The sequence below is a fragment of the Indicator indicator genome, chromosome 2, assembly GCF_027791375.1.
Source record: "Indicator indicator isolate 239-I01 chromosome 2, UM_Iind_1.1, whole genome shotgun sequence".
Taxonomy (NCBI): Eukaryota; Metazoa; Chordata; class Aves; order Piciformes; family Indicatoridae; genus Indicator; species Indicator indicator.
Genome location: NC_072011.1, coordinates 21,285,880 through 21,311,367, shown reverse-complemented (window position 1 = coordinate 21,311,367; position 25,488 = coordinate 21,285,880). Strand labels below are relative to the sequence as shown.

General features: G+C 41.2%; 1 protein-coding gene across 1 annotated transcript in view; it reads left to right on the top strand.

Moving 5' to 3' along the window:
• The window catches only part of UST (uronyl 2-sulfotransferase), a 173,858-nt gene extending 150,002 nt beyond the window's left edge, over positions 1-23,856 (top strand). Inside the window, exons 8-9 of the mRNA XM_054399048.1 lie at positions 17,216-17,495; positions 23,793-23,856. Of these exons, the coding sequence (XP_054255023.1) occupies positions 17,216-17,495; positions 23,793-23,856 (344 nt within the window). The remainder of the gene's footprint in view (positions 1-17,215; positions 17,496-23,792) is intronic.
• The last annotated feature ends 1,632 nt before the right edge of the window (positions 23,857-25,488 follow it).

The window sequence follows — 25,488 nt, the reverse complement described above, 5'->3', positions numbered from 1 at the left end:
GAGCAAAGTCTATAACCTGGCTCCCTGTGGGACAAATAAACACAGCAAATGCCAAGGACTTCCTTGCCAGAAACAAAGGGTATGAATGAAGAGGAAGATCTACTCTAGCAAACTCTGTAGAAACTCCTGCCAGATGGCCACAGCAACTGCTGGAAGAGGGCTTAGAGAGAATGAACTGCAGAAGGCAGGAAATATGGAGACGGAGTTTGGATAGTAAAACTATGAAGAGAGGTGGAAGAGGGTCAAACATAGCAGGACCAGCTGGGTTAGGGGACAATACAAACTTGCTCAGGTATTTGGCAAAAAGGTAATTTCTCCAGTTGCTTCTTCCATATTCTCTCCAAGATTTATTGGATGCAGCACACGTGAGACTTGTGAGTCTTACACTGTTTACAGCTTGCATTTCAGTGTTTGAGAAGTCCTCAGTCTGTTCTTCTGCGCTATATCAGGTAATAATGCTTTCCATGTTTTCCTTACGGTTACTATTTTGGGATTTGTAGATCTTTCAGGTGTGGGGATTTTTTCCCCTCTAGATTATGGCCCTATCCATTCCTATTCTTAATTTAGTTCAGTAAGTGGTAAATTCAGTGCTAAATTTTGAGTGTCCATGATGTCAATCAGAAGCCATTAGAGACAGGATATAATCTGGGAATCCTGGATGCCAAATACCACTTTGAAGAGGTCATGGTCTTTCCTGGGTTTGGGTATGTAGTTTATCCCATGAGTCTGTGGGTTAACCCAGTTTATTTTATTTAATTTTGAGATGCTTAGCATGGAGGATGAAATAGAATGATGAAACAAATTTCTCTAGTTAAGATTATTTTGTTTTGTTTGCAAATGTCAAGTTGTTCTTTCCAGTCAGCATGATGAGAAAAGATGAGATGAGGGACCTGGTGTTGAAGCCCTTGTGAAAAAGACATTATTGTAATAGGCATATACACACACACGCACACACACACACCCCCCATTATACATCTATGTATATCTTAATATACCTAGAACTGCTGCCATGGGACTGCAAACCCTTTTTGTAGTCAACCGTTTTTCAGCTCTTATGAGCTGAAAATAAGAGGAACAAATTGCACCTCATACAACTTTGCCCATTTGGTGCAGCTGTGCCAACACAAGTGGATGGTAGCAAGAAACCTCCACCTGTCGTCTTGTACTTTAGCAAACAGCTTTCCAAAAATGTCAGCCCAAATCATCTTGAACTTTTACTAACAGAGGAGTAGTGAAATTGCAAAGTGTATTTGTCTGTATTTACTTTGCACTGCCTTCTGCTGCTGGTGGAATATGGCAAGGAGTCACTGGCAGGCTCCAGTACTTTGTGCACTTGCAGAACACATTATTTAGCCTTTTTTAAGGGCATGCTCCCCATTTAGCCAAAGGTTCTGCTTTGAATCTCTGAAAATTATTTTCCCTGGTGCATGTTTTTGCAAGATACTTGTAGGAATTATTTTAATTCAACTGTTCTGTTTCACAGTTCGCAGGCTGCTTCTGTTACCCTTCCAGACCACATCTTGGTGTACAGGTTTTGTTTTAACAGAAATAAAAAGTTAGTGCATAGACACTTTATATCTCATGTACAGAAAGGGAGAAAAATCAGTCTCACATATCTTTTCATACTGTATACATGTATTCAGTGTAGTAGAGTAATTCTGTGAAGAAACATGACATGATACATTGGTGTATTTTCTTAGCAATTGGCAATGTCAGACCAATATTTTGATTCAAAGTAGTGGCAGGGCTTACACGGATTAGCACTAAAATCAAAGGATGAATCTAGCACCATATCCCAGTTTCTAAGTCTTAGCAGACAGACTGGATAATCAAAGCCAAAAGAGATACAACAAAAGTATTCTGATAAACAGATGTCATCCACTTTAAAGTGTTGAAGCTCAGTTTAATTTTTCCCATGCTACATGAATAGTCCCTTCACTTCCTTCAGCATTGTGGTTTTTCATTTCCTGCTGTTACTCAGACCAAATTAAAAAAAAAAAAGTTGTATTTATGAAGACTACATTTTAGGGATTTTCATTTCTTCACTAAGTGTACTTAAAAAATTGAATGTGCCAGAAATGCTGTCAACCACCATGGCAAGCAGGTGGATGAAGTTTCAGCCAGGTTTGCTGCACCCAGGTTACCATGTCTGTTTAGAAAACAATTACCATAGTCACTGGCCACACCAGAGTAACCTGGAAATAGTAATAAGTATTTTTAGGGAGCTTGCAGTCATTGTATTCCCAGTGCCCATGGGCTTATAGGAGAACTTGACCTCTGTCTAGACATTAAGCCGGATTTTGGGAACCATATACTCAGCACTAAGACAAAGCCTTATGCATGCATTGGTCTCAGAGAGTGCTGAACCTAGGTCAAGATATGTGCCACAGGCCATATTGCCATTTGTAAGTCCATCCAGCACCATAGATGTCCCTTCTATGCAAGCATACACCAAGCCTCCCACAGACTGATATTTTGGGGGTTTGGACAAGCTTTTACAATCTCCCCTAGTTTTTTTTCCTTGTTTTTGTTACTATGGAAACCCTGAATGTACCATTCTCTCAATAACTTTTTCATCATGTTTCTCACAGAACTTAATTGAAATGTTCTATATAAAAAATTTTATGTATACACACACACATATATACATATATATATATATAATGTTCAAAGGTGCATTCTGTCTTCAGATTTTAAAAAGCAGATCGTTTATGGTTTCAGGATTTCTTTGAAATGTTGGGCAGGAGTGAAATTTGGGCATTCTTCTTGTAGGCTTAGCAAATTGAAAAGGACTTCATACATTCAGAATTGGATTCATTGTTTTGAGGAATAGCTGTTGAAATGGGGCACTAAAATATTTACTTTTCTATGTATTTTCTATGTTACTTTACAATATTAGTTGAACTGACTTTTAAGTTCCACTCTTGTTTTTAGAATTAGCCTAGGAAATTGAAAAAACTTCTTACCCTGAATTGCTTTTCTTTTAAAGAAGTATTCTCAGCTTGTGCTCTGGCACAAGCAACAGTTCAAATCTTTGGTCAAGAAATGATAAATCATCATGTACTTCTGATTCTTAAATATGAAAAAAAGTTAAAATTACTTACTTGTGTGACTTTTTAACCACAATTTGCAGCATTTTCCATTGATTATTTGTTGCTCTAATCACACCCTCTCAAAAAGGATCCAACAGAATTAGAAAAGGTACAAAGCAGGAGCAAGCGAGTTCATCAGGGACATGGAATGCCTTTCACAGGAAAAGAAATTTATTAAATAGACCTCCGAGTTTGGAAAAGAGACAGCTGAAGTGGGATATGCTAGAAACAAAAAATGAAGCATTGAAAGAGATTGAGTGCAAGTTAGTTATTGGGGAGAATCGGATTTTAGAAGTTTAAAATAGACATAAAGAGTTGGTGGCATTGGGTATGCTATTTAGCTTTTAACAAATAACTCTAGAACTCCCTGCAACACATCATGCTGATGACCATAACCTTGCTAGGACTGCAAAAAACCAGTGCATTCATGCAGAAGTTTATTGTGTCAATATATTTAGTAACCATCCATGCAACTTCTGACTCAAGGCATGTATAGATACTGAGCATCAGAAGCTGCCAGACAGCACTAGAGGAAAACAGCCTTTGTACCTCTGCCTTTCCTCCTCCAAGCATCCACAACTGGTCACCATTTAAATACAAAGTATAGTGACTAAGTGGGTACTTCATCTGAGCCATTGCGACTGATGTGTGTATTTTAAATTTCCTAGAGACAGATGCGACAGGTTCGCCCACACCTGACAGCAGACATTTTTAATCTGCTGACTCTGGACTGGTTTGAGATAACTTTCATTATAGCAGCCTTATGTTGTGCTGTGTTGGGATTTGTGATTAAAACAAAGCTGACAGCACACCAGTATTTTGGCTGTTGCTGAGTAGCTTACACAGTGTTTGGCCTTCTCTGCTACTCATTCTGCCCCCGTGGTCAGTAGGCTGGGAACGGGCAAGAAGCTGTGAGGGTAGATAGCCAAGACACCTGACACAAATTAGTCAGAGTCCATACCATGTAACGTCCTGCTCAGCCGTAGAACCAGGGGTGGAGGAAGAAGAATCCAGATTTCCAAGGTGGCCATTGCTCGGCAACTGGCTGGACATACATCTGTCTGTGGGAGGTGGGGAGGAATTTCCTTTGCACCGTTATTTTTTTTCCACACCTATTAAACTGTCTGTATCTCTGCCCATAGGTTTTCTCACTTTCTTTCCTCTTCTCCTTCACCTCGTTGTGAGGGCAGAGAGAGTGAGCAAGTGACCACATGGGTGCTTGGCTGCTGGGTAGAATCAACCCACCCCGAGAGGATTTCTGTCTTTATCTTGATACAACTTTTAATGTTGCATGTCTTCTGAATAATGTTGGAGGCCTTTTTTTGGCCACTCCTGAAGACAGAAACACAGAAAATTGTAATGCTCTTCAACAAAAGCATAGTTTGTTGCAGGTTCAAGGGTTTTTTTTTAGTAGCCTCACTCCCTCCTAAAACTTGATTTTTCTTGAGGAGCTCTTCCTAATTGCTGTCACATCCTTTGCAATTTCTGTCCCATTTTATCCTCATTCAGAGGTGTTAATGTTTATGTGTGCCCATAAATACTGAAATGGAAAAGGACAGCAGGTCATTTTATCTCCTGTTTTCTGGAGCATAAGGGAAAGTTTGAAGTATGGTAGTCATTATGCCACGGCTAGTATTGTCATTGAATCAAAACAATGCACTCATCTTGGAAACTTTGATACTGACCAGTCCCTCTAGCACTGAAATTAAACTACTGATTGAAAGTCTGTAGATGTAAGGCATTTTGCAGGACTAAGTGCAGGAGTAGTGGCTTTTCATACCCTGTGAATCTCCTGATCCAATTCATGGGTGTTTTTACAGTAGTCAGCTAATTCCTTTAACCTGAAATAGAATTAAGGCTACTGAGAAGCCTATATATCTTTTTTCCTGTCAGCAAATTAATGATAAATGTAAGTTGAATTAAAATGGATCATTGAGCAACCTCTGTTCCCTCAAAGTGATTGCTCTTGGTACTGATGAGCAAGCGAGAATGGTCAAGGTGTGCTGGAGCTGACCATGTACGTCACTAAAGACAAATGGAAGGTACTGCATGGGAGGCTGTCTTTGCTCTTGGCTAGTGCAGATGTATGGAGTGCATTATCTGCAAAGATCTTAGTCTATGAAGTGTGTGTCAGAAATGCCCTTACGCCCTTCAGGGGGGAAATCTTTTGCCTGGAACACACAGCAAGTACGTGTATGTGTAAATCTTGATGGTGTTTGAACAGCATCTAATCACCTAACAATGCCTTGTGTTCATTTATATTAATCCAAGCAGCTAAAATTACACTTCTCCTTGAACTGGGGCCCATTTCCCAAAACTCTCAGACACAAATAATTGCTAGGGGAAGTCTCCTGCCACAGCTCACTGAGACACCGCATCCTGTGATTCAGCCTCTGAGGTAGCTCACCTCACTCAAGTGCTTTGTTGCTCAGAATCAAACAGGTCACACCAAACCTAGAGATTTCCTTTTGCTTTCTTCAAGTCCTTATCCCTCACCTCTGGCTGTGCTGCTAAAGAAGTGCTGAGGTTGGCATGAAGAGCCACTGCTTCTCTGTGTAACTTCTGCAACAGCATCTGCCTTGGAGATTTCAGGGAGGGTCACAACCTCTCAGTTTGCAGTAAACCTCAAGTGTCCCAAGTTCCCTAGCAGACCAGGGCTGCAGTTTCTGTTATTACAGAGAGGGCAAAAGGCCCAGGTGTGAATTCACCTTGACTTGAGTTTAATGTCTTTGTGGGAATCTAGCCAGACCTCAGTCACTGTGAAGTCCTGAGATAACTAAATGTTTGGCTTATCTGTCTTCAGATTCTTCAGTGTTTCTGGGTTTTTTATGAGTGAGGACACTCACCCTTCACACAAGATGTGGAGGGGAGCAGTGGATCAGCTGGGACTTCCTGGAAAGAGGAAAAATGCATTCTTGTTTCTGGTTCATACTAATCTCAAGAGATGCAAGGACCCTGGCAGGCCTGCCCAGCCTTTAGCCTTATTGAGCTTTGCCTTCTAGCCTGAATGGTAGAGAATCGAGATGTTCACTCTTCGGGAAAAGCACGGAGTGAGAATTGCATTAGACACGCTAGGAGATTACTCTCCGCTCCCAGGACTTCCAGTTAATATAATTCCTCTTCTTTTTATTCTTTTTTTTTTCCCCTCCTGCTGAAACAAGTCTGCCTGTGTTAAACAACGGACCCTTTTCCTTGGATTTGGACAGAGGAGGAGGCCTTTGTCCCGATACCCTGGCAGCTGGCCAAGGCAGTTGGGCGGTGAGCCAGGAAGGGGTGAACTTGAAAGGAACAGTGTGTTGTTTCTGCTCTAGTAGCATTCTTCCTTCTTCACCAGTGCCTCAGCCTTTGGCTGCCTTCAGTTGCTCATTATACACAAAAGAACCCAAGGGCAAAAGAGAGAATTTTCTCTTGACCGCCTGTAACTTTCAATAATCAGAAATAAAGCCATTTCAGGGCTTTCAGTTGTCTGTGTTAGACACAGTTGAAAGAAAATCTTCTTAGGGCTGGCAACTTTCTCACAAAGAAGATAACCGATAGCTGCTTTTCTTTCCTCCACATTAATAGCAGCTTCCATACAGTAATGTGCATTTTTCAGTCCTGCATACCGTATTAGTAGTGGTTTAACCTTGCAGTGCATAGATTTTATTAGATTTTATTATTTTTACTTTCATTTCTCAAATCAGTAATTATTCTTACATAAAGAAACAAGCAGTCACACCTATGCTCTAGGGAACAGGAAGAGGCAGCACTTCGAATTAGTATTTTTTAAGGCCATATTCTTAGTCTTTTGAAAGTAATGGTAGTATTCCTTCACACTCCTGCAAGACTTTATACTGCAGGGTGGTGACCAGCCAGCAACTGGAAAAAGTACCAAATTGGGTGTTCAGACTTCTTCCAAAAACAACATTCACACTGAGATATCTCAAAGAGACTGACAAAAAAACTTTCACAGGTGGTGCTGCCAACTTGGAAGCTGACACATGCAAGACATTTGGAACACAGATCTATGACAGTCTTAAATGGACCATTGAGTTGTTCAGCGTGGCTTCACGTTTTTTTTTTTCCTTCTGCACAGAGATCAGAAACTGAAATTGGTAAAGTTATCCAGCACTGATATAAAAATACTAAGTGAGAGCAAATCCACTCTTTTTTGTTTTGTTCTAGTGCTTAGTCGCCCTCAACACTTTAAAAAGCTGTGCCTTATTTCCAGTCTACATTTCTCTGGTTTTTGCTTCTAACCCTTCAGTATCCTTAGTTTTCTCACCATGAAAATATGTAGATGCTGTAAACAGGTTACCTCTCAATCTTCTTTTTTTTGGTAAGCTGACCAGAATGAATTTATCATCTTTTTCTGAAGTGCCCATTCCAACCCCAGTATTCATTCTGAGGCTGTTTTCATACCCTCCCTGATTTAGGATGTGGTTACAAAACTGGATGCTATATGCCAGTGTTGCAGTCATCAATACTATATATGGAAATAAAGACACCTCTACCTCACTCCATCCCTCTTAGACATCTTAAGCTTGCACAGCATGCCTTTTCCACTGCTCCTTTTTTGTGGACAGAAATCAGAGATAGCAGCCTAGTGATCGAAGCACAAAACCAAGATGCTTGCTCTAGGTTCTCAAGTCCCAAGTTGTATCTCTGCAGATTTTCTGCATAACATACCTGTGGTGAGGCTTTTCCTGCTCCTGAGCACTGCTGAAATTTGTCTCAAATCATTGCAACTTTCTCTGCAAAAAATTGCTTCTAGTATCTGCATAACCTACTATGCACAAGCAATCTGTAAGAACCTATTTTTAAATTGTGGTTTTGTCAGATCCAGATTTGTCTGGATCCATGCAGTAATATTTCTACAGCTATAAAAGATACATTAGAAATTGCATATGAATTGCAACCATAGCAATTCTTTCGGCAACTCATACTGGAGAATCCTGGCATTTCCTCTGCAGATGCTTTTGGTTTTGGCACCTCCAGCTGTCTAGCTCAACTTAGAAGTTGCTTAACAGCAATAAAAGTACCAGACCACATTCTCATAGGAATCTACCATTTTGCTCTACCAATGTGGTTTAATTTCAGCTTCTTTTTTTTTTTCCTTTTTTTTTTTTTTCTTCTGGTGCTAACTTACCTTAGCTGGGAATGCAACATTAAAGTGCACCATATAAAGGAGGCTCTTAGAAGATCTTGTTGAAATTTGTTACCTGATCATGTGTGAGATACAGCACTTTTGCAGTCTGGGGCAGCAGCAGAGCAGTGTGTGGTATAGGAGAAGGGGCTGAGGTGTCCCATACAGCTGGAAATCCATGTTGTTGGATCCACAGTTCTGAAGTGGTAGAAGCAAAGGCATAACACTCTGAAATTTCCAAGAGAGTTGGAGATTTCATAACAAATACTTACTGAATGGATCAGAGACCTCAGAGGGTGGTAGTTGTTTACAAAGTATGGAGAAAACTATACATTTGCATTGCTGAGCAACATGTGGTAAGGGAAGGGTTTCTTAATAGTTTCTTAATATAATGCCTTCAAAAGCTGAAATGGTATTTTGGAGCACTGTTCAATGCATATCACTGTTACCTTGTCCATCTGACAGCCAGACCGGTGCGGTGTTGACCTAAGCAATGTGTTCCCAATATGCTACTTGCATACTGTAGGAAGATGGGGGGTTGTTATTTTTAGTCTTGCTTGCCCAAGTTACTTCTTAACATTTATCACTAATGTTATTCTTTCTTCCTTTTTTTTTTCCCCCCCCACATTTCTTCTGTGCTTCTTTGGTATTTACATCCTTGAGTGTTAGTTGATTATGTGTCTTTCATATTATCTCTGTGAGCTCTTCCTGGCTAATCTCTGTTTTGGCATCCCTCTGTTTTTCTCTGGCAGGTTATCATTCTCTGAATTCTGTGAATTTTGTCTGTGTTAATGTTAATAATGATATTATATTAGGTTAATAGTGATTTTATTCTCCCCTCTGGTTTCCTCGTTCATTGTAGCAGCAAGAAATACGAAAGAACATGGCTGTAACTGTCTCACCTAGTTCAGTCTCTGTCATTGGCGGCCCTTTATTTTGCAGTGTCCATGCTAATTACAGTCTGGTGCATTTGGTCTTGAGATCCCTGTTTGATGAATGAGACATCTGATTTGTGTCTAGGATTGCAGGTCTCCAGAGTTCTGGATGTTCCCATGACCCCTGAAGAGCTATTCTTTCAGAGGTATCTGACCTTCAGGATACAGGGCATCGCTGTGTGCCAATGGACTGCCAGGGGACTGTGTCCCCTGGAGTTAGGAGTTCCATGTTACCAAAGCAGCACAGTAATTCAGGGCAGAACTGCTAAATCAAAGCAAGCATTGCTAGTGAGCTCAGCGTACCTGTCCTCAGTATGCACATGAGTATCTGATAGTTATCTATGCATTGTTAAAACTTGACACTTTATTTCGTTGATGTGAATAACTGAGAAAGTAAAATAGCTGAGAGTGAACTAACAGTAAGGTTAATAATTGGGATTCATAGTTTTTTCAGACAAACAAAGCTAGTGGATTTACCACTTACTTCTTCATCATCTTCAGGGTTTAGCACACTTCTTCCTGGTCAGTGACTCTGTTAGTTTTTTTCCACCACCCCTACTTTCCTTTAGTAAGCATGAGGCTACGTGAGGCTCTTGCTTGCAGAGTACAGACACTGTGCCCCATCCCTCCTCCTACTTGGGACCTGCCCTGGGCCCAGTGTGCTCCTCAGTGGTAGCAACCCTGTGGCTGTTGGCAATATAGCATGTGAGCCAAACACATCAGCATCATGTCTGTTCTCCCAAAACCATCCTTTCCTATATACCCTTCAAGAGCCTAGCTAAAAATGTCATGTTTGTAAGGCAGATCAGTGTGCCAGAAATTTTTTTTCTGAGCTGCAGCTAGATATTCTGGGGGAGATAATTCCTAGCATAGGCATCAGAGCTCTCACAGAATCACAGAATTAACCAGGTTGGAAAAGACCTTCAAGATAATCAAGTCCAACCTATCAGCCAACACCATCTAATCAACTAAACCATGGCACTAAGTGCCTCATCCAGTCTTATTTTAAACACTTCCAGGGACAATGACTCAATCACCTCCCTGGGCAGCCCATTCCAATGGCCAATCACTCTTTCTGTGAAGAATTTATTCCTAACATCCAGCCTAAACCTCCCCTGGCGCAGCTTGAGACTGTGTCCTCTCCTTCTGTCACTGGTTGCCTGGGAGAAGAGTCCAACCCCCACCTGGCTACAGCCTCCCTTCAGGTAACTGTAGACAGCAATAAGGTCTCCCCTGAGCCTCCTCTTCTCCAGGCTAAACATCCCCAGCTCCCTCAGCCTCTCCTCACAGGGCTTGTGCTCCAGACCCTTCACCAGCTTTGTTGCCCTTCTCTGGACACGTTTAAGCAACTCAACGTCTTTTAGGACCACAGCAATCATTTGAGTGGAATGCCAAGCAGAGGCCCTTGCTGACTTGTACATCATGTTGAACCACAGTGGCATACATTTATTTCCATTTAAAGCTGTGGAGTAGTAGGTGTGTGCTGCAGCTCAGCTGCATACAGCTGAAGCATGGGGCCTCCCTGTGTAGTTCCAGGAAATTAGTTTACTCTATCTGTGACAGCCATCGTGTTCACACAGTCTCAGAGCAGCAGAGCTCAGCGTGGGGTTTTTTCACCACGAGCATTAGCCGGGTGAGCCTACACTCACACTCACCTGCAGCCATCCTGCACTTGGCTCCAGCCTGGCTCAGCTTTCCCTGCTGGATCCACGAGGGCTCTGGGTTCCCTGCAGCTTCCTTCAGCAGCAGCACTGCACAACAAGCCTCTGCATTGCGCCTACCAAGGTGGAGGGAGCATCATTCCCAAATTTTCTGCTGAGGTGGATAATGCCTTTAAGATCTATTTGTCTGAATATGGCAATCCAAGTTTTCTTGAGCCAGGAAGTATAAAAAATACTTTTCCCTGTGTTTTGGGACTGCTGCAGAAAGAAATGCTGCTTTCTTAGCTTAAAAAAAAAAAAAAGAAAGAAAGTGAGAGTGGGGAAAGTAATAGTAAATATTCATCACCTGGTAACCCAAAAGAGTTTAATTTTCTTCAACCATATCTGCATACAAATATAGTCTTAATTCAAGGCATGAGCAGGCAGCACCGGGAGGTCGGGTTACTCTACAGTACATTCTTTTTAGTAATTTAAAAGAATGCCAAAGCAAACAGAGTTTAAAAAAAATAGCCCTGAAAAGTAAATGGTGTAGTTTGTTGCCCTCCATCTGGTAAGCCACCTCAAGGGTCATAAAATGGAGGTCCTTTGGTGGAACAGCTGGGTTTATGTAGCATATGCAGATTGTTATTTTGGCTTTAAGCCAGATCTACCTAAATTTTCCATTTTGCTTCTGTGATGAGGAAAGGTGGTTAAGGTGACTTCAAGAGGCAGTTCTGTGATTTTACTTATATTTGTATTAAAGAGCCTTTTAAGAGTATTTAAGATTAGAAACCAGCCTAAATAAAATCCAAGTTGGTGCGGGGGTGGAAAAAGCAGCATTCAGTTGGTTTATCAAAAGCCAGGCAGCCAGGCACAGCCTCAACTCATGCTGTCTGACAACCAACACCTCACAGCTATTTATGCACTGTAGTTACTGATGGGTGTAGTGCGAAGTGAACTAAAAGAAGCCAGAAGACCTGTATCTGCTCCTGTATCCTTTCAGAGTGTGGCTGTTTTGCCTGTATGTATACATCTATAGATGTAGCTGTGTGCATAGAGCAAGGAATCACACACATCCAGGAATCTTCTATACCATGACTACTGCCAGTTCAGAGGAGTATGTTTTGTTGCTTTCTTGCTGCCTGCCACGTGGGTGGCATGCAGCCTCTGGCTGCTTTGGGTGCCAATGGGCTGCTCCCCGCCTGCCACATGACCAGTGCATTCCCCTTTGGCTGGTTCTGCCCCACACTGACCCCCCAAGAAAACAGTATAGCGCTTTTCACCTTGTCGTCAGTGGCAGTGCTCCTGAGCTGAACACAAGTGCCTCTCCTTGCTGGGAGGAGCAGCCACTGAAGGGAGCTGGAGCTGTAAGAAGTGGCTTTTCCTGCTTAGAGTCCTGGAGGGACCATATAAGCAAAGAGCTTTTCCCAGAGAGGTAAATGGAGTTTTCTGTAACAGAAATAACCTATGTGAAATAAAAATTTTGTTGGCAAGCAGTATAAAGGCTTAAGCTTAATAAATGCAATATTTAGTAGTGTATATTTGCTGCTGAGTTTGTAAAGAAAACCAGACTGTAGAGCTGGCACGAGCTACCAGCCCAGCACCAGAAAGAAAAGGACAAGAGGAAATAGCATCATGTGACACCAGGGGACATTTAGGTTAGACATTAGGAAAAACTCCTATACTGAAAACTGGAACAGGCTGCCCATGGAAGTGGCTGTATCTCCAACCCTGGATATATTTTAAAACAATCTAGATATGCCTCAGGGATATGGTGTGGCCCTGGTAGAGTTAGATAAAGGTTGGACTTGATGATCTCAAAGGTCTTTTCCAACCATAGTGATTCTGTAAAATGCTCAATAATCACAAGGCAGTGGTTGCCTTCTCACCCAAGGACAGACTGAGTGCAGTATCCTTCCTGGGATGTTGTGGTAGTTTTAGACTATGCTTTTAAAATTTTTCATGTGTTGGGGGGGAATTTTCAACCCACCACAGGTGTGTTCAACTGATAACAATCAATTAACTTGAACAACTGACTGAGACTTTTAAAAGATGAGACATTGCAGTCTGTGGGTAAAGGTGGTATAGAAGAGTATAAGCTCTTGGGAAACCCAAAATATTTTCACCAAAAATATTTCACACCATTCACTAGCAACAGGTAGTGCTTTCTATGCTGATATCTATTTTAAATGCAAGCATTTAATAGTCCTCCCTCTATGCTTTTTCTCAGCTAGACAGCACATTAAAGATGGCTTCTTTATTTACAGTTTGGGGTTTGTGTATTTTATTCATTTTACTCCTATCTAAATAAAACTTAGTAAATTATAAACTGTGAACAGTCAGTAAGCATAGAGTGTGTATCACCATACATGGTTGTAATTAAAGAACTCTGTGTACTAAGTTGTTTAATTACTTAGCTATACAAGTAAGGATAGATTTCAGTGAAGAACTATGAAGTTTAGTGTAAAAACTCCATTTAAATACAGAGCAGCATGTTTTAATTGTTACCAGCGAAAGAAAAACCACAAAACTTTATTCCTTTAGAGAAAGAATTAAAAGTACAAATGCAAAATAGAATTAATTCTTTGAATAATTAGTGATTTAGAACAGCATTACATTGGATAAACTATTCAACCTATTCTCTCTTAGTATCATATTATTCCTACATTTCAAACCTTGCTGTAATTGGTAAGCAAAACTGAGAGGAAGAACACCTCTTTACAACTTCTTTATTCTGCACCAGATGGGTGTGGTGCAGTGAAGTCAAATGAATATGAGATTGTCCAGCACAGCAGCAGTTGCTGTCTCATATGGCATTATTGAAATGAACAGTTCTCAGTTGTTTTTCTTTACTTACTTCAGTCTGAGGCAAATAGATGTGTGTCCGTTGTCTGAAAATTAAAATGTGTTTATAGGCATGGATACCCTGAGCTATGTGAAAGTTAATCATTTAAAATGTAAGGAAAGCTGTGCCTGTCCATGCAGCTGTGTTCTGCCTTTCTGTTGTACTTCTCAAGATTTAAAATCTTGCATAATGCCAACCTTTTGTCTAAAGATCATTGCTGTTACGTTTTCTATCTGGATTACTCATCTTTTTATTACATTTTAAAATAAAGAGATTTGCTTTTGCTTAAAATTATTTCTCTTTGATGAAAGAGAACTGAGCAAAGGCAAAGCTCATGAAGTTCAATAAGGACAAGTACAGGGTCCTGCATCTGGGGAGGAATAACAGCAGGCACAGTAATAACAGTACAGGTTAGGGATTGCCCTGCTGGAGAGCAGCTCCACGGAGAAAGTCCTTGGAGTCCTGGTGGACAGCAAGTTCTCCATGGGGCAGCAATGTGCCCTTGTGGCCAAGAGGGCCAATGATATTCTGGAGTGTGTTAGGAAAATTGTGTCCAGCAGGTCTAGGGAGGTTATCTTCCCGCTCTACTCTGCTCTGGTGAGACTACACCTGCAATACTGTGTCTAGTTTTGGGCTCCCCAGTTCAAGAGGGACAGGGATCTGCTGGAGAAAGTCCAACGGAGAGCCATGAGGGTGATTGTGGGACTTGAACATCTCCTCTGTGAACAAAGTCTGAGAGACCTGGGGATTTTAGTCTTGATTTAGTCTTGATAAGAGAAGGCTGAGAGGGGACTTAACATCTGTAAATATCCAAGGGGTGGGTCTCAAGATGAAGCTGCCAGTCTCTTTGGTGGTGCCCAGTGACAGGGCAAGGAACAATGGGTACAAGCTAGAACACAGGAGCTTCCACCTCAACACAAGGAAACACTTTACTGTGAGAGTGACAGAGCACTGGAACAGGCTGCCCAGAGAGGTTGTGGAGTCTCCTCTGGAGACTTTCACAACCCGCCTGGATGTATTCTTGTGCAGCCTGCCCTAGGTGATCCTGCTTTGGCAGGGGGATTTGATTGGATGATCTTTGAAGGTCCCTTCCAACCCCTAACATTCTGTGATTCTGTTATATTGCTTGTGGAATCCCAAGAACAATTCACTTTTCCTACTAGAAACTATCAATCTGTGGCAGCTGCCCTTTCTGCAAACAACTACAAGCTGCAGGATGTTTTCTTTTGGCACTCATATGAAAACAAGGTTGCAGCTTCTTCACGTGTGCTGAGACCTCTATATGGAGCTATTTTTAGTACTTTATATAGGGGGATATTTTTAGCTTATGTGTGGGACTGAATTCTATTGGTTAAGTGCTTTAATGTGAAAGATGAGGAGGTATATAGAAATCAGCTACTTCAGGCAATAAGGAGCTACTTCTGCTAAGAGATTCTGTTAGGAACTTCTGATTCTCTGAGATTTCTGTTAGGGACTACTACTTCTGTTAATGGCTTCTGGGACTTCTGTTAAGGACACTGAGACTCTGTGATGCTGGGGATTGTGCAATGCTGTAGTAAAGGACTTCTGAGGTTCTCTGCATTTCTGGAATTCTGTTGTGGAGCAGCAATGGGGTTCATGCATTTTATTCGCCACCAAATGGATCTCTGGATCGGGGGCAACAGGAAACTCAGGTTAAAACATCAATCCATTCCTTAGCTTTACATGTAATCATGAAACACTGTTACTCAAGCTACTAAAGCAGGTGTTTGATCTTTGCAGGCAAGTGCTTCAGAAAACCTCAGTTTAGACTGCTTGTGTGAGAAAACCCTGCTTGTGATAAAATTCTGTTTTGATTCAGGGAATCCCTCTGGAATTGGGGTGGTCACTGCTGCTGGGACCTGATTGGAAACTTGAAATGTTCTTTCTTGTCTTCTTCCTCTTTGTAAGTTTTTTTCTTTGCTGTGCTTCATGGCCCAACCCTCTTGAATTTATCCAGCTTGGAGAGCTGCTGTTGAAATAAGAATTAGGTTTCTCTAAATGCACTGCGACAGTTTATCTGTGTAGTCACTTAGAATATGGGAATTTCTGTGTGGCGTTTGAGGAAGTACAAATAGAGGATATAAATATTAAGGAAATAATGAGCAACAGAAGTCGAGACATTATCCTGGGGGGAAAAAAAATGGTTCTCCTATGGACCTTGCTGTTGTAGCAAAGAGCAAGGAAATGAACTAAGGACTGACAAGGTCAAAATTCGTCTGTTGGTTTCAGAGTCATGGAAAATGGTCTTAAGATGTCCATCCCCTAATCAAGTGGCCTTCCTCAGGAGATAATCAATTAATCTGCTCTTAAGACCCTCCAGAGAGACATCTTTCGTACCTTGTATGCTCTGCTCCACTGCCTAACTCCTTGCCATGAAAAAGTTTTTTTACTAATGTCTAACTGGCATCCCCTTGCTTCCACGCAAGCCCAGTCATCTTGCTTTGTCTGGCCCTAGGTGTATTCTGAGGCTATTACGATCATTTCCATGGGTATCATATTTTCTCAGAGTAACACAAGGCTTACTGGACTGGATCACTGGGCTTTCAGAAGACCTAATTGTAGAGGCTAGTACTTCATCAGTGTACATTCACCTCCACTTCTAATGAAAGTTGCAGTTGTTAGGGAGGATACAGTGATTCTACAGGTTACAGTTTCATCTGTTCTCATCTTCAGAGTTGACTTTCAATTACCTTTCTGACTTGGGGAAGAAGAAGATACTTGAGATACGCTGGCAGCCTGTTGCCATCTGGTAGAAAACAGCAAAAGTATTGCCTTTGAGATTTTATCTCATAAGTCACTCAAAATACGTTATTCTCCAATGGTAGAATAATCTATTGGGGAGGAGGCAAAGAGGCAACCCAGTATTTTTATAAGTTACTCTAATTCTTTATCAACAATAACGGTGTTTTATTTCAGTTTACCAAAGCAAAAGTTGTCAGGTAAAGAAAAGTATACTGAGATTTTCCAGTCCCAGAACACAACAGGAATAGGAGTCTAATTTTCTTACAGGAATAACAGAACAAGAAAGTCAACAGGCTCATTTGGTCTTGAAGTGTCATGTGGTGATGCCAGCAATCCTTCAGTGCTAGCCTGAGAGGGATTCAGCTTGAACAATAATAAAGCACAACTGAGACCCTACATAGTATGCAATATAGGAAGTAATTGATAAGTTCAGTTCAGCTGTGTGCTGGGTATTTAGTTCACATGCACCAAAAGTTCCAAACCTAGGCAAGATTAAGGGTTTCTTTACATGTTGTTCATACTCATAATTTGTATGAAATAATCTGTATTTTCAGATAACCATTGCCAATGAAGATCATCAGTGACTACACAAAATGCTAAATGCCTCATATGAACTAGCCATGTTTAAATGTGCAAGTTGAACTTCAAATATTTGTATTTTCCTTCTCTCCGTTATTAAGGAGAGACTAACCTCACTTCTATCAGTAATGCAGTAGGGCCATGTCTTAATCTTTTTTTTTTTTTTTAAACAAACAGTTTAGGTCTGGTCTCATGAATCAGCACCTACCATGTTGCTTGGTTTGTTTTTTTTCTAGAACATAGGAAACTTGGCAATCTGACTGTGACAGTGAAGAAGACCGTCCCTTCTCCAGAAGCAATACAGATCCTCTACCAACGCATGAGATATGAATATGAGTTTTATTACTATGTTAAAGAACAGTTCCACCTGCTAAAGCGCAAATTTGGACTGAAGTCTCATACCAGGAAACCACGTCCCAGACCCGAGTTCTTCATTCCTTCTCCCCTGGAAACAGAGGAACCGATAGATGATGAGGAAGAAGATGATGAAAAGTGGTTAGAGGATATCTATAAAAGGTGATGGATGGAAGAGCTATCCCTTCTCTTCTGGTGACCCCCCTCCAGCTTTCTTAAGATTTTTTTAATTACTGTTAAAAGTAATTCCTTAAGGAACTGAGTTAATGCGCAGCAGCATTTGAAACAAAATGGAAGAGACTGTTCCCACATGCTGGGGCCATCAGGAGATACCTGGTTTTGCAGGTTTGGTTCATTGTATGTTGTTGGCTCTATAGCATCCTTGCTAGAGCATAGTTAGAATTATCTATTGTCTATCACAAAATAACTTCTGAAGTATCCCAATAGTCCTTTGGGAACCTGCAAAACACTAAAGAATAGATTAGGTGGTTTTGAAAAGTAAATTTTACAGACTCTCCTCTCTTCTCCAGAAACAAGTCTTCATTGCATAGCACTGCAACGTTAACTACCAGCAACAGGAACTACAAGCAGTGATCCATTTGAGAAGAACACCTCTGTCTGCCCAGGGCACACTCCTATCCCACTGGTATGATCAGAACCATTGCTGTGTCTGTGCACACCCAAGGATAACAGGCTCATAAAGGGGCTTCTGAACCGCCCTGTGCGGGAGTAACGAGGCTGCTGTTCTGGAAAACTAGTATTAGAGGCATAAGGCAAGTGGCAGGAACCAGATGAGCTTGATAAACCCTTCTAGTTCATAGAATCATAAAATGGCTTAGGTTGGAAGGGACCTTAGAGGTATCTATTCCAACCTCCCTACAATGGGGGGTTCACAGAGTGGAAAAAGTTACCAGGTCAGTAAATGGCATTAACATATGAAAAGTGTATGGTGGAGTTACCTAAATGGTAGAGTTTTGTTTCTGCAGTTGGGTACATTTCTATTGGACTCTGAAGGAAAAGGTGCAACATACCCTTTTTATGTTCAGGAAGGGTATTTGTAGACTTTTAATTCTTCCTATGGGTCACAAATAGAAAGAGATACAGAAAGTCACTCATTTAAAAAAAAAAATAGATGATCTGGAACTTCTGGTATTTCTGTGCTCACATCTGAACCTGAACACAGCTGCATTTAGCATGGCTAGAAATAAAATTCACGGTATAGACATACACAACTTCTCTGACTGAAATATTTCAGAATGATAAAACAGAGAAAAGAAAGTATGCTCTGTGAAACCAAAGCTGATTTAATGATACGTTGTTAAGAGAGTCACTGTGAACGTTGCCCTTCTTAATCACTACAGGTATTATCAGCAAACACTAGAGAGGGGATGGATGGAGGCTGGGAGGGTGAAAAGAAATAGCTCCAAAATGTGACATGCTGTTGTCTTTAAGGTGGATATCCCTGAGGTTCCCCCTGATGAGTGGGCTGGACAGAAGTGACAGGCTTGCAGGTGGAGCCATTTTGACACCTGCTTCATAGCAGAATAGTGGCAATTTAGGGGTCCTGATGAGGCCTTGACCTCTTGTGCTCCATTGTTGCCAGAAACTGGACTAGTAGATGATAACAGCAATAAATTCCTCTTCTAGAGCACAGGAAATAAGCAAGGCCAAGGAGCTGCAGCGCCTTGCTACGATGAGTCCCAGTAACACTGCAGGGGCAATATACCTCTGTCTAAATCTTGTCCTTTCTCAAACATCTACTGGGCAATTTTTGCTTTCTATTCAATGGCTGCCTCAACAGCATCACTGCCATCTGCAAGGTCATATTTCAGTTTGCAATAACAAGCAAAAGTTATTTTGTGATGGACGAGACCTATAAATTCAGGCTAAGCTCAAATGTACTTTCCAAGGGTTTCCTTCTTCTATGAGCCCATTAAGAGCCAATAAACATAGCCCATCTTCATCACAGTCAGTCTTTACTGTACCTACACACAGAGGATGAAAATAAAGGAGCGTAATCATTTTAAGATAAAATCCTAACATACAGAAAATAGTATGTAGAATATTCTGTTCTCATTATTAAAGTCCCAGGTTGGCAGTAGCAATGCACTACTGTGGGGGAGCACATTGAAGTAAGTTGAAAATGGCACAGATAACAACTAACATATTAGCTAAAATATAAATCTGCTGCATTGTATATTTTAAGTGGTTTCTATGAAATTACATTGAAAGAGTAATGAATAGTTTACACACTGTGGAGTTGTTATATTTTGGAAAGAATTCTAATATTCTCACCTTTTCTGAAATTCTGTTTAAATCCTTTTTGCCAACATTGTAACAGAATAATCAGTCACTTAACACATTCTTCCTTCCTACAAGTTCACTGCCACTTACAGTAAAGTCTGTTTTCATCTGTTTGCTTAATGGCATCTTCAGCCATCGTTACCGAGAACCTAAATACAAAACCTGTTTAATCATTTACTTGCTAGGTTTCAATGTTGTTGTATTTTTCATACCAAACAACCTGGCCTCTTCTTTTTGAATGGTACTTCATAAATTTATCTGGCACGAAGCATCGAAGATTCCTGGTCCTACAGCCTATTCGTCTGCCTTGAAATCTATTTTACTTAAATGTTAAAAGGTACGTTTTAAGCTGGTTAATCTTAGACTTATTTATTGAAACTTTTCAGCACATTCCAAATTCTAAGTTGCTCAGGAAGAAGTTGATTTAAATGATTATATTTTGGTCTGATGAATATTTCTTATAAAAAAAAAATCATTTTTGTAAGCCTTTAGCCCATGACAGCTTTGTAGGAAGTGCCATGCATGTGCTTGTAAAACTTTGTGGGGGGGGGAAAAGGTGGGTGCTTGACATTTACAAAAATAAGAAAACATATGTGCACACTAGCTTAGCTATAAATGAAAGCAATGTATGTTTTGGGATGAAATATTCTTTAACTTATTCACTACTATCTCTTGAAGTATAAATAAGCCATATGACTCTATTTTTCAGTCCAGTGAAGTTTAAAAATAAAACTTGTACATTTCTTCTTAGCATCATAGTCCACTTGCTTACGGTGGCTTTCTTGGCTGGGTACAGCAGCTGTGGATAAGCTGTTGGATTGGCACCTGGCAGAACAGGATTGGATACAGCACAGTTTATCATCTGAAAGTTATACTTTAGCAGTGAGATTTTGGCAGGTTGTTCTATGTCCCAAAATGCTGGAAGGGTGCAAGTGAAGTGAGGATTATTTTACTGACCAGAGATGTACAGTAAGTACCTTGAAGTGTGTTGTCTAATGCTTTGTGGCTGCTAAGTTAGAAAGAAGTTCTGTCTAGGAGAGAAAGAGCTTGGTCCCTATACACTGAATTTTACTAGATGTGGTATTTGATGGCCTGGCATGAAAGCTCCAATAGTCCAGTGTGATATTGTGATGTAAGTGAAGCCTCGGTGCTTTCACAATAAAAAGAGAACCAAGTGTTGTTAAACTGCAGCATTCTGGAAAAAATAAATTTTTGTCTTGAGTTTCAAGTGACAGTAAGAAATGGTGCAGGTTCTTGTTCCTGTTTTGTTCTTTTCCACATAAATTGTGCTGATTATACAAATCCTAAAGTTCAGGTATCTGACATGTTCTGTGCTTACGTGTAGAAAGGTAACTCAGCAGAACTGAAGGTGTGTGGAACTGATGATGTATTCCAAGCATTTCAATTTCTTTGCATTTCTGTATCATTGGAACTTCGGTGAATTCTTTGAATGTTATAATGTATAACGGTACATAGTACTTTAAAGACTCAAACAAAACCATAAATTTAAACACTGGAGAGCAGACCTGTGTATACTAGCCATTGAATTCTTCCTCCTTTCAATACTTGATGTAATAAAAATATTTAATATAAAGGTAGAATTTTTTTTACTAACAGAGGAAACCACACTATGTTCTAACTTGGGTCCTCTTATCAAATGAAAAAACATTGTCTACCAAAGAGTATAACTCTACATCCTCTTAAAACATAAAGGTCTATAATTCCCAGTTAAGGATAGTGGTGATCTGATCTTTTCCTCCATTTTAAGAAAAGGAACATCTGTGATGTTAGACCACAGCCTAAAACAACACAGCAACATTTTTGAGAGCTAGAATACTGTAATACAATACCACAGCATTCCTTCTGTTTTATTTTTAAGGAATCAGCCTTTATTGCAAAGAGTTCAGCAAACATATAAAACACTTCTGGCTGATCGGTCTGCTCACATGATCCGAGACCAGAGAAAGGAACTGAGCATTGTTATATATAGTCCCCGATACCCAGACTCTGTGGGAAGAACAAGAAAGGTGTTACCAAACTTTGAAAGTGCTTGTTTAGTGGTGTTGAAATTGCTGGGACTGGTTCTGCCGTGTCTGTCCCAAGAGAGTGTCTGCAAAGTCGGGCTCTGCTTAGCTGTCCATAGGTTTGATGGGAAGGGTGCTGGAAAAAAGCTCTGTGAGAAACAGCCATTGGGGCGTGAAAAAATCCCCTGCAAAATGTTAGAAGTGAATGGGAGATCAAAAGTTAAACCTCAACCAGCATAATCAGTTGCCAGTGTCTCACTTCTGTCATACGTTTTCTTCGGTTTGTCCAGAAATGTCATTGCATGCCGAGCTGCAGCACAAAGTGAGCATCAAAGCTCAGCTGTAAGCTTTAGAAAATAGGTGTGTGCAATGGAAGCATGGGCACGCCGTAATGCTTGTGTCGCAGCACCAATGTCTGATGCTGTGCTTTTGGAAGAGCCTGGAGGTCGGGTGGAAGGTTATTCTGGGCAAAAAAGGGGATGGGGAAGTGGAGGAAGTTTTCTGCAAGTACAAATTTGGCCTTTTGGATGCCGTAAGTTGGTAAGATTTGACCAGAGGTGTATTTGAATGTGGATTTTGAATATAAACATGTGAATTTCCTCTCCAGAGTATGCAAAGGAAGAATGCAAGTCTGGTTTTGTATTTAACTGGTTGTGGCTGACAGGGTAAGTTAGTAACACTACTGTCAGGCAGGCATAGTTAGGAGTGTGCTTTATGCAAGCTTTTGCCATCCTTATGTTTCCTTTTTTGGATCTGATGGGCAGATGCTGATGGCAAAGAATTCTGCTACGCTGCAGGGGAATTGGTACTGTGAAAAGTAGATATTAGCAGCAACACATGGAGGCGATGCTGCTTAGGGTTAAGAGTAATGGTCTAAGCAGTAGGACAATGTAAAGCACAACCTGTGGGGTGTCTTTATGGCTTTGGCTTACCTGGAAAACTTGAGACCATGCTTCAAAATCAAATGCTGCTTCAAATTTGTGATTTGTTAGCTTTTTTTTTTTTTTCCTTTTCTATGCGATTCCAAATTGCCACTCTGACCCTGAAAACTGGCAGAGTATAAGCACGCAGCCTATTCCTGTATCTAATGCGCAGGAGGTCATCTAACACATAGATTTGACCCTTCAGCAAACCGCTCTCCAGGTTGAGTGCAAGTCGTGAGCTGAGTGAAACAAATCCTTCTCAGTGCAGTGGTGCTGCTAGTGAGCAGAGTAATGTTTAGTTACTGTGTTGCAAGGGCAAGTACTCCCTCAGTGTCCTGGGTTAACACAGCCTGTTCTCACAAACCCGCTCCCTACACACAGACAGGGAAAAGTAACACAAAATAACTCTGGGCTGAGATAAAGAATATAATGAGATAATGCAATGCACAATTACCTTAGCCTATTTGCATAAAAGCGCAGCAACATGCAGAAGCATCAGCAGAAGCCAACAACCTTCCCCCAATCTGCAGCCTGCCCAGCAGAAACAACCAACACCCCAAAAAACCCATACGATGAAAACAGCAACCAGCACAGGAAGCCTCTGGTGTTACCATCTGAACTTCAGGCCCCATAATACTTTGCTCCAACCAGCACTTCCTTTCTGAAGCTGGCATGACAGCAGCATCGTGTTGAATATCAGCAGCAGATTCAACTCAACCCATGACATACAGTTTGCTGTTTACCAGGCCAGGATGATCCAGGAGCAAAGGCCAATTGCTTCTCCCAGTTTTGAACTCATGGATCATCTCCTGTTTGGGAGCAGGAAAGAAACAAAGGTGGTTACAGTCCATGGCAGATACAAAAGCAACAATCCAGGTATGGCTTCCCACGGCACATAAGAATTTCTCTTTGAGGAGCCTCCGATCTAGTTTGTGCAGCAATAAGCTCAGGGAAGGAAAATCAGTTGTAGTTATTAGTCTCTGGTTTCACAAAGAAGGTTCCCAAGTTCATGCTGGACAGATGTACTAGAAGCTGCACTGAAGAACTGGGAACCTTTTCTGGTTTAATTTTCTCCATTTGTATTTGAACAAACCATACACCGTATTTGGTGTTTCCTCTCAAGTCAGTCTCTGTAGGTATTTCTCTATTAACCATATTGTCTGAACATCTTAGAAAATGATTAATATCTTTATCCTTTTGATCTACAGTGGAGGTAAAGAAGTGTTGTTATCCCCATTTCATACATGGGAAATGGATACAGCAAGTGGGTAAGTGGTGTTCCCAGTGTCACACAGGAAGGTCATGAAAAAGCACTGATCATAATTTAAGAAAGCATCTTAATCCTTGCATTTAATTCCCTACTTAAAGACCAGTATCAGGAAAAAAATTGGTTACATGGAGTTTTCTCCTCTTATCTCTTCCTTAAAGCTCAGCAAAATTCTGAGGTAACTGCCTAAATATGAATGACTTTTTCAGTCCTTCAGCAGACCATTTATGTCCCTTCAGGACAAAGGTTAATTCCTAGTTGTATCTGCTTAATTGCATAGCAAACAGTTGCAGAAATGGCATGGCTGTAAGGCGGCTTCATGTTTGGGAAATGTGATCCTGTAGCAGTAAGAACAGATAAGCAGGTGAATGAGTGGCTGAAGTCAGATCTTGTAAATTTAGGTCTTTGCAAGAATATGATCGTGTTTTCTCCTGCAATATGTGGCATTTGTAGCCTACCTGAAAAGTCAAACCTGTGTTTGTATCAATGTAGTCTAAGTTGTGTTTCCCATTGTTTTTTCTACAGTGCTTAGAAACTCAGAACTTGAAGTGATGCTCAGCAACCAACACCAACATGGAGTGAAAATACAGTTCTCGCTTAGCTCACTGATCAGTTGGTTTTGTCTGGTTTATCCATAAACCAGAAAACTGCTCCAGCTTTCAGACAGGGGTATATGCCTCTCAGATGAGATATCTGGGGCTTCCCCCTCTTCTCCTTCCAGGCACTCCCTTACCTGGACAGTATACATCATTAAAGCTTTTGCCTGGGCTTTGTGGGATTGCATGAGCTTCTGAGCCTTGCTCTAAACTTAGATACTGGGGGAAAGCTTTTGAGGTTGAGCCCACCTTGCAAGTGTCAGCTTCATTCCTACTTCAGATCTAGTTTCTGCTCCGAGTATTAGGACAAGTCCTGGCCTGCCTGTGTTGAAATAACTGAGGCTTAGCAATGCCAAATCTGTCCCCTCTGGCTTTGGACCAGAAGGCTGAAATGCACTGGCAGGTGAGCACATCAGGATGCAAAGAAGTCTCCACAGTGTCAGTCCTCCAGTGTGAGCAGAAACACTCAGTGTCAGCAGCAGCCCTGGAGGCTAATATCTGAGCAGCATGAAGGAAACAGAGCTAGTTTCTCAGTCATAGTTGGTGGGCATTTCTGCCAAATCTCAGTTGGACAAGTTTGTGCTAGTCCTTTCTTCCTGCACTTCTTGGAATGGAAAGCTGGCAAGGAGAGCCCAGCAGTGCCTCTCTCACAAAGCAGCTGGAGGGATTCAGGTGAGATGTCAGGGTACAGGGGTGGAGGCAGGCAGCACCCTCCTGTCTGCTTGCCTGCCCCATGGGGGATTGAGATCCAAGCTGTTTCTCACCAGACCCAGATAGGGATGATGCTGATGGAGGACAGTGTTGCTCCTTGAAGCATGACAACCCAGCTTCTCGTGGTGAGGTTTTTTGTCATAAACTCTGCTGCAAAAACTCTCTGGAGTCTCCACATAATTGTAGCTTTCCAGAAGATTTTGCCCCAAAGAACACGATTTGGCCCATCGGTCCTGGGTGGTTGGAAACTGAGCTCTCTAGTGACTCCACAAACCAACCCTTGTCAGTCACGCCACTTGGGTCCATGCATGGGGCTCTTTGTGATAAACC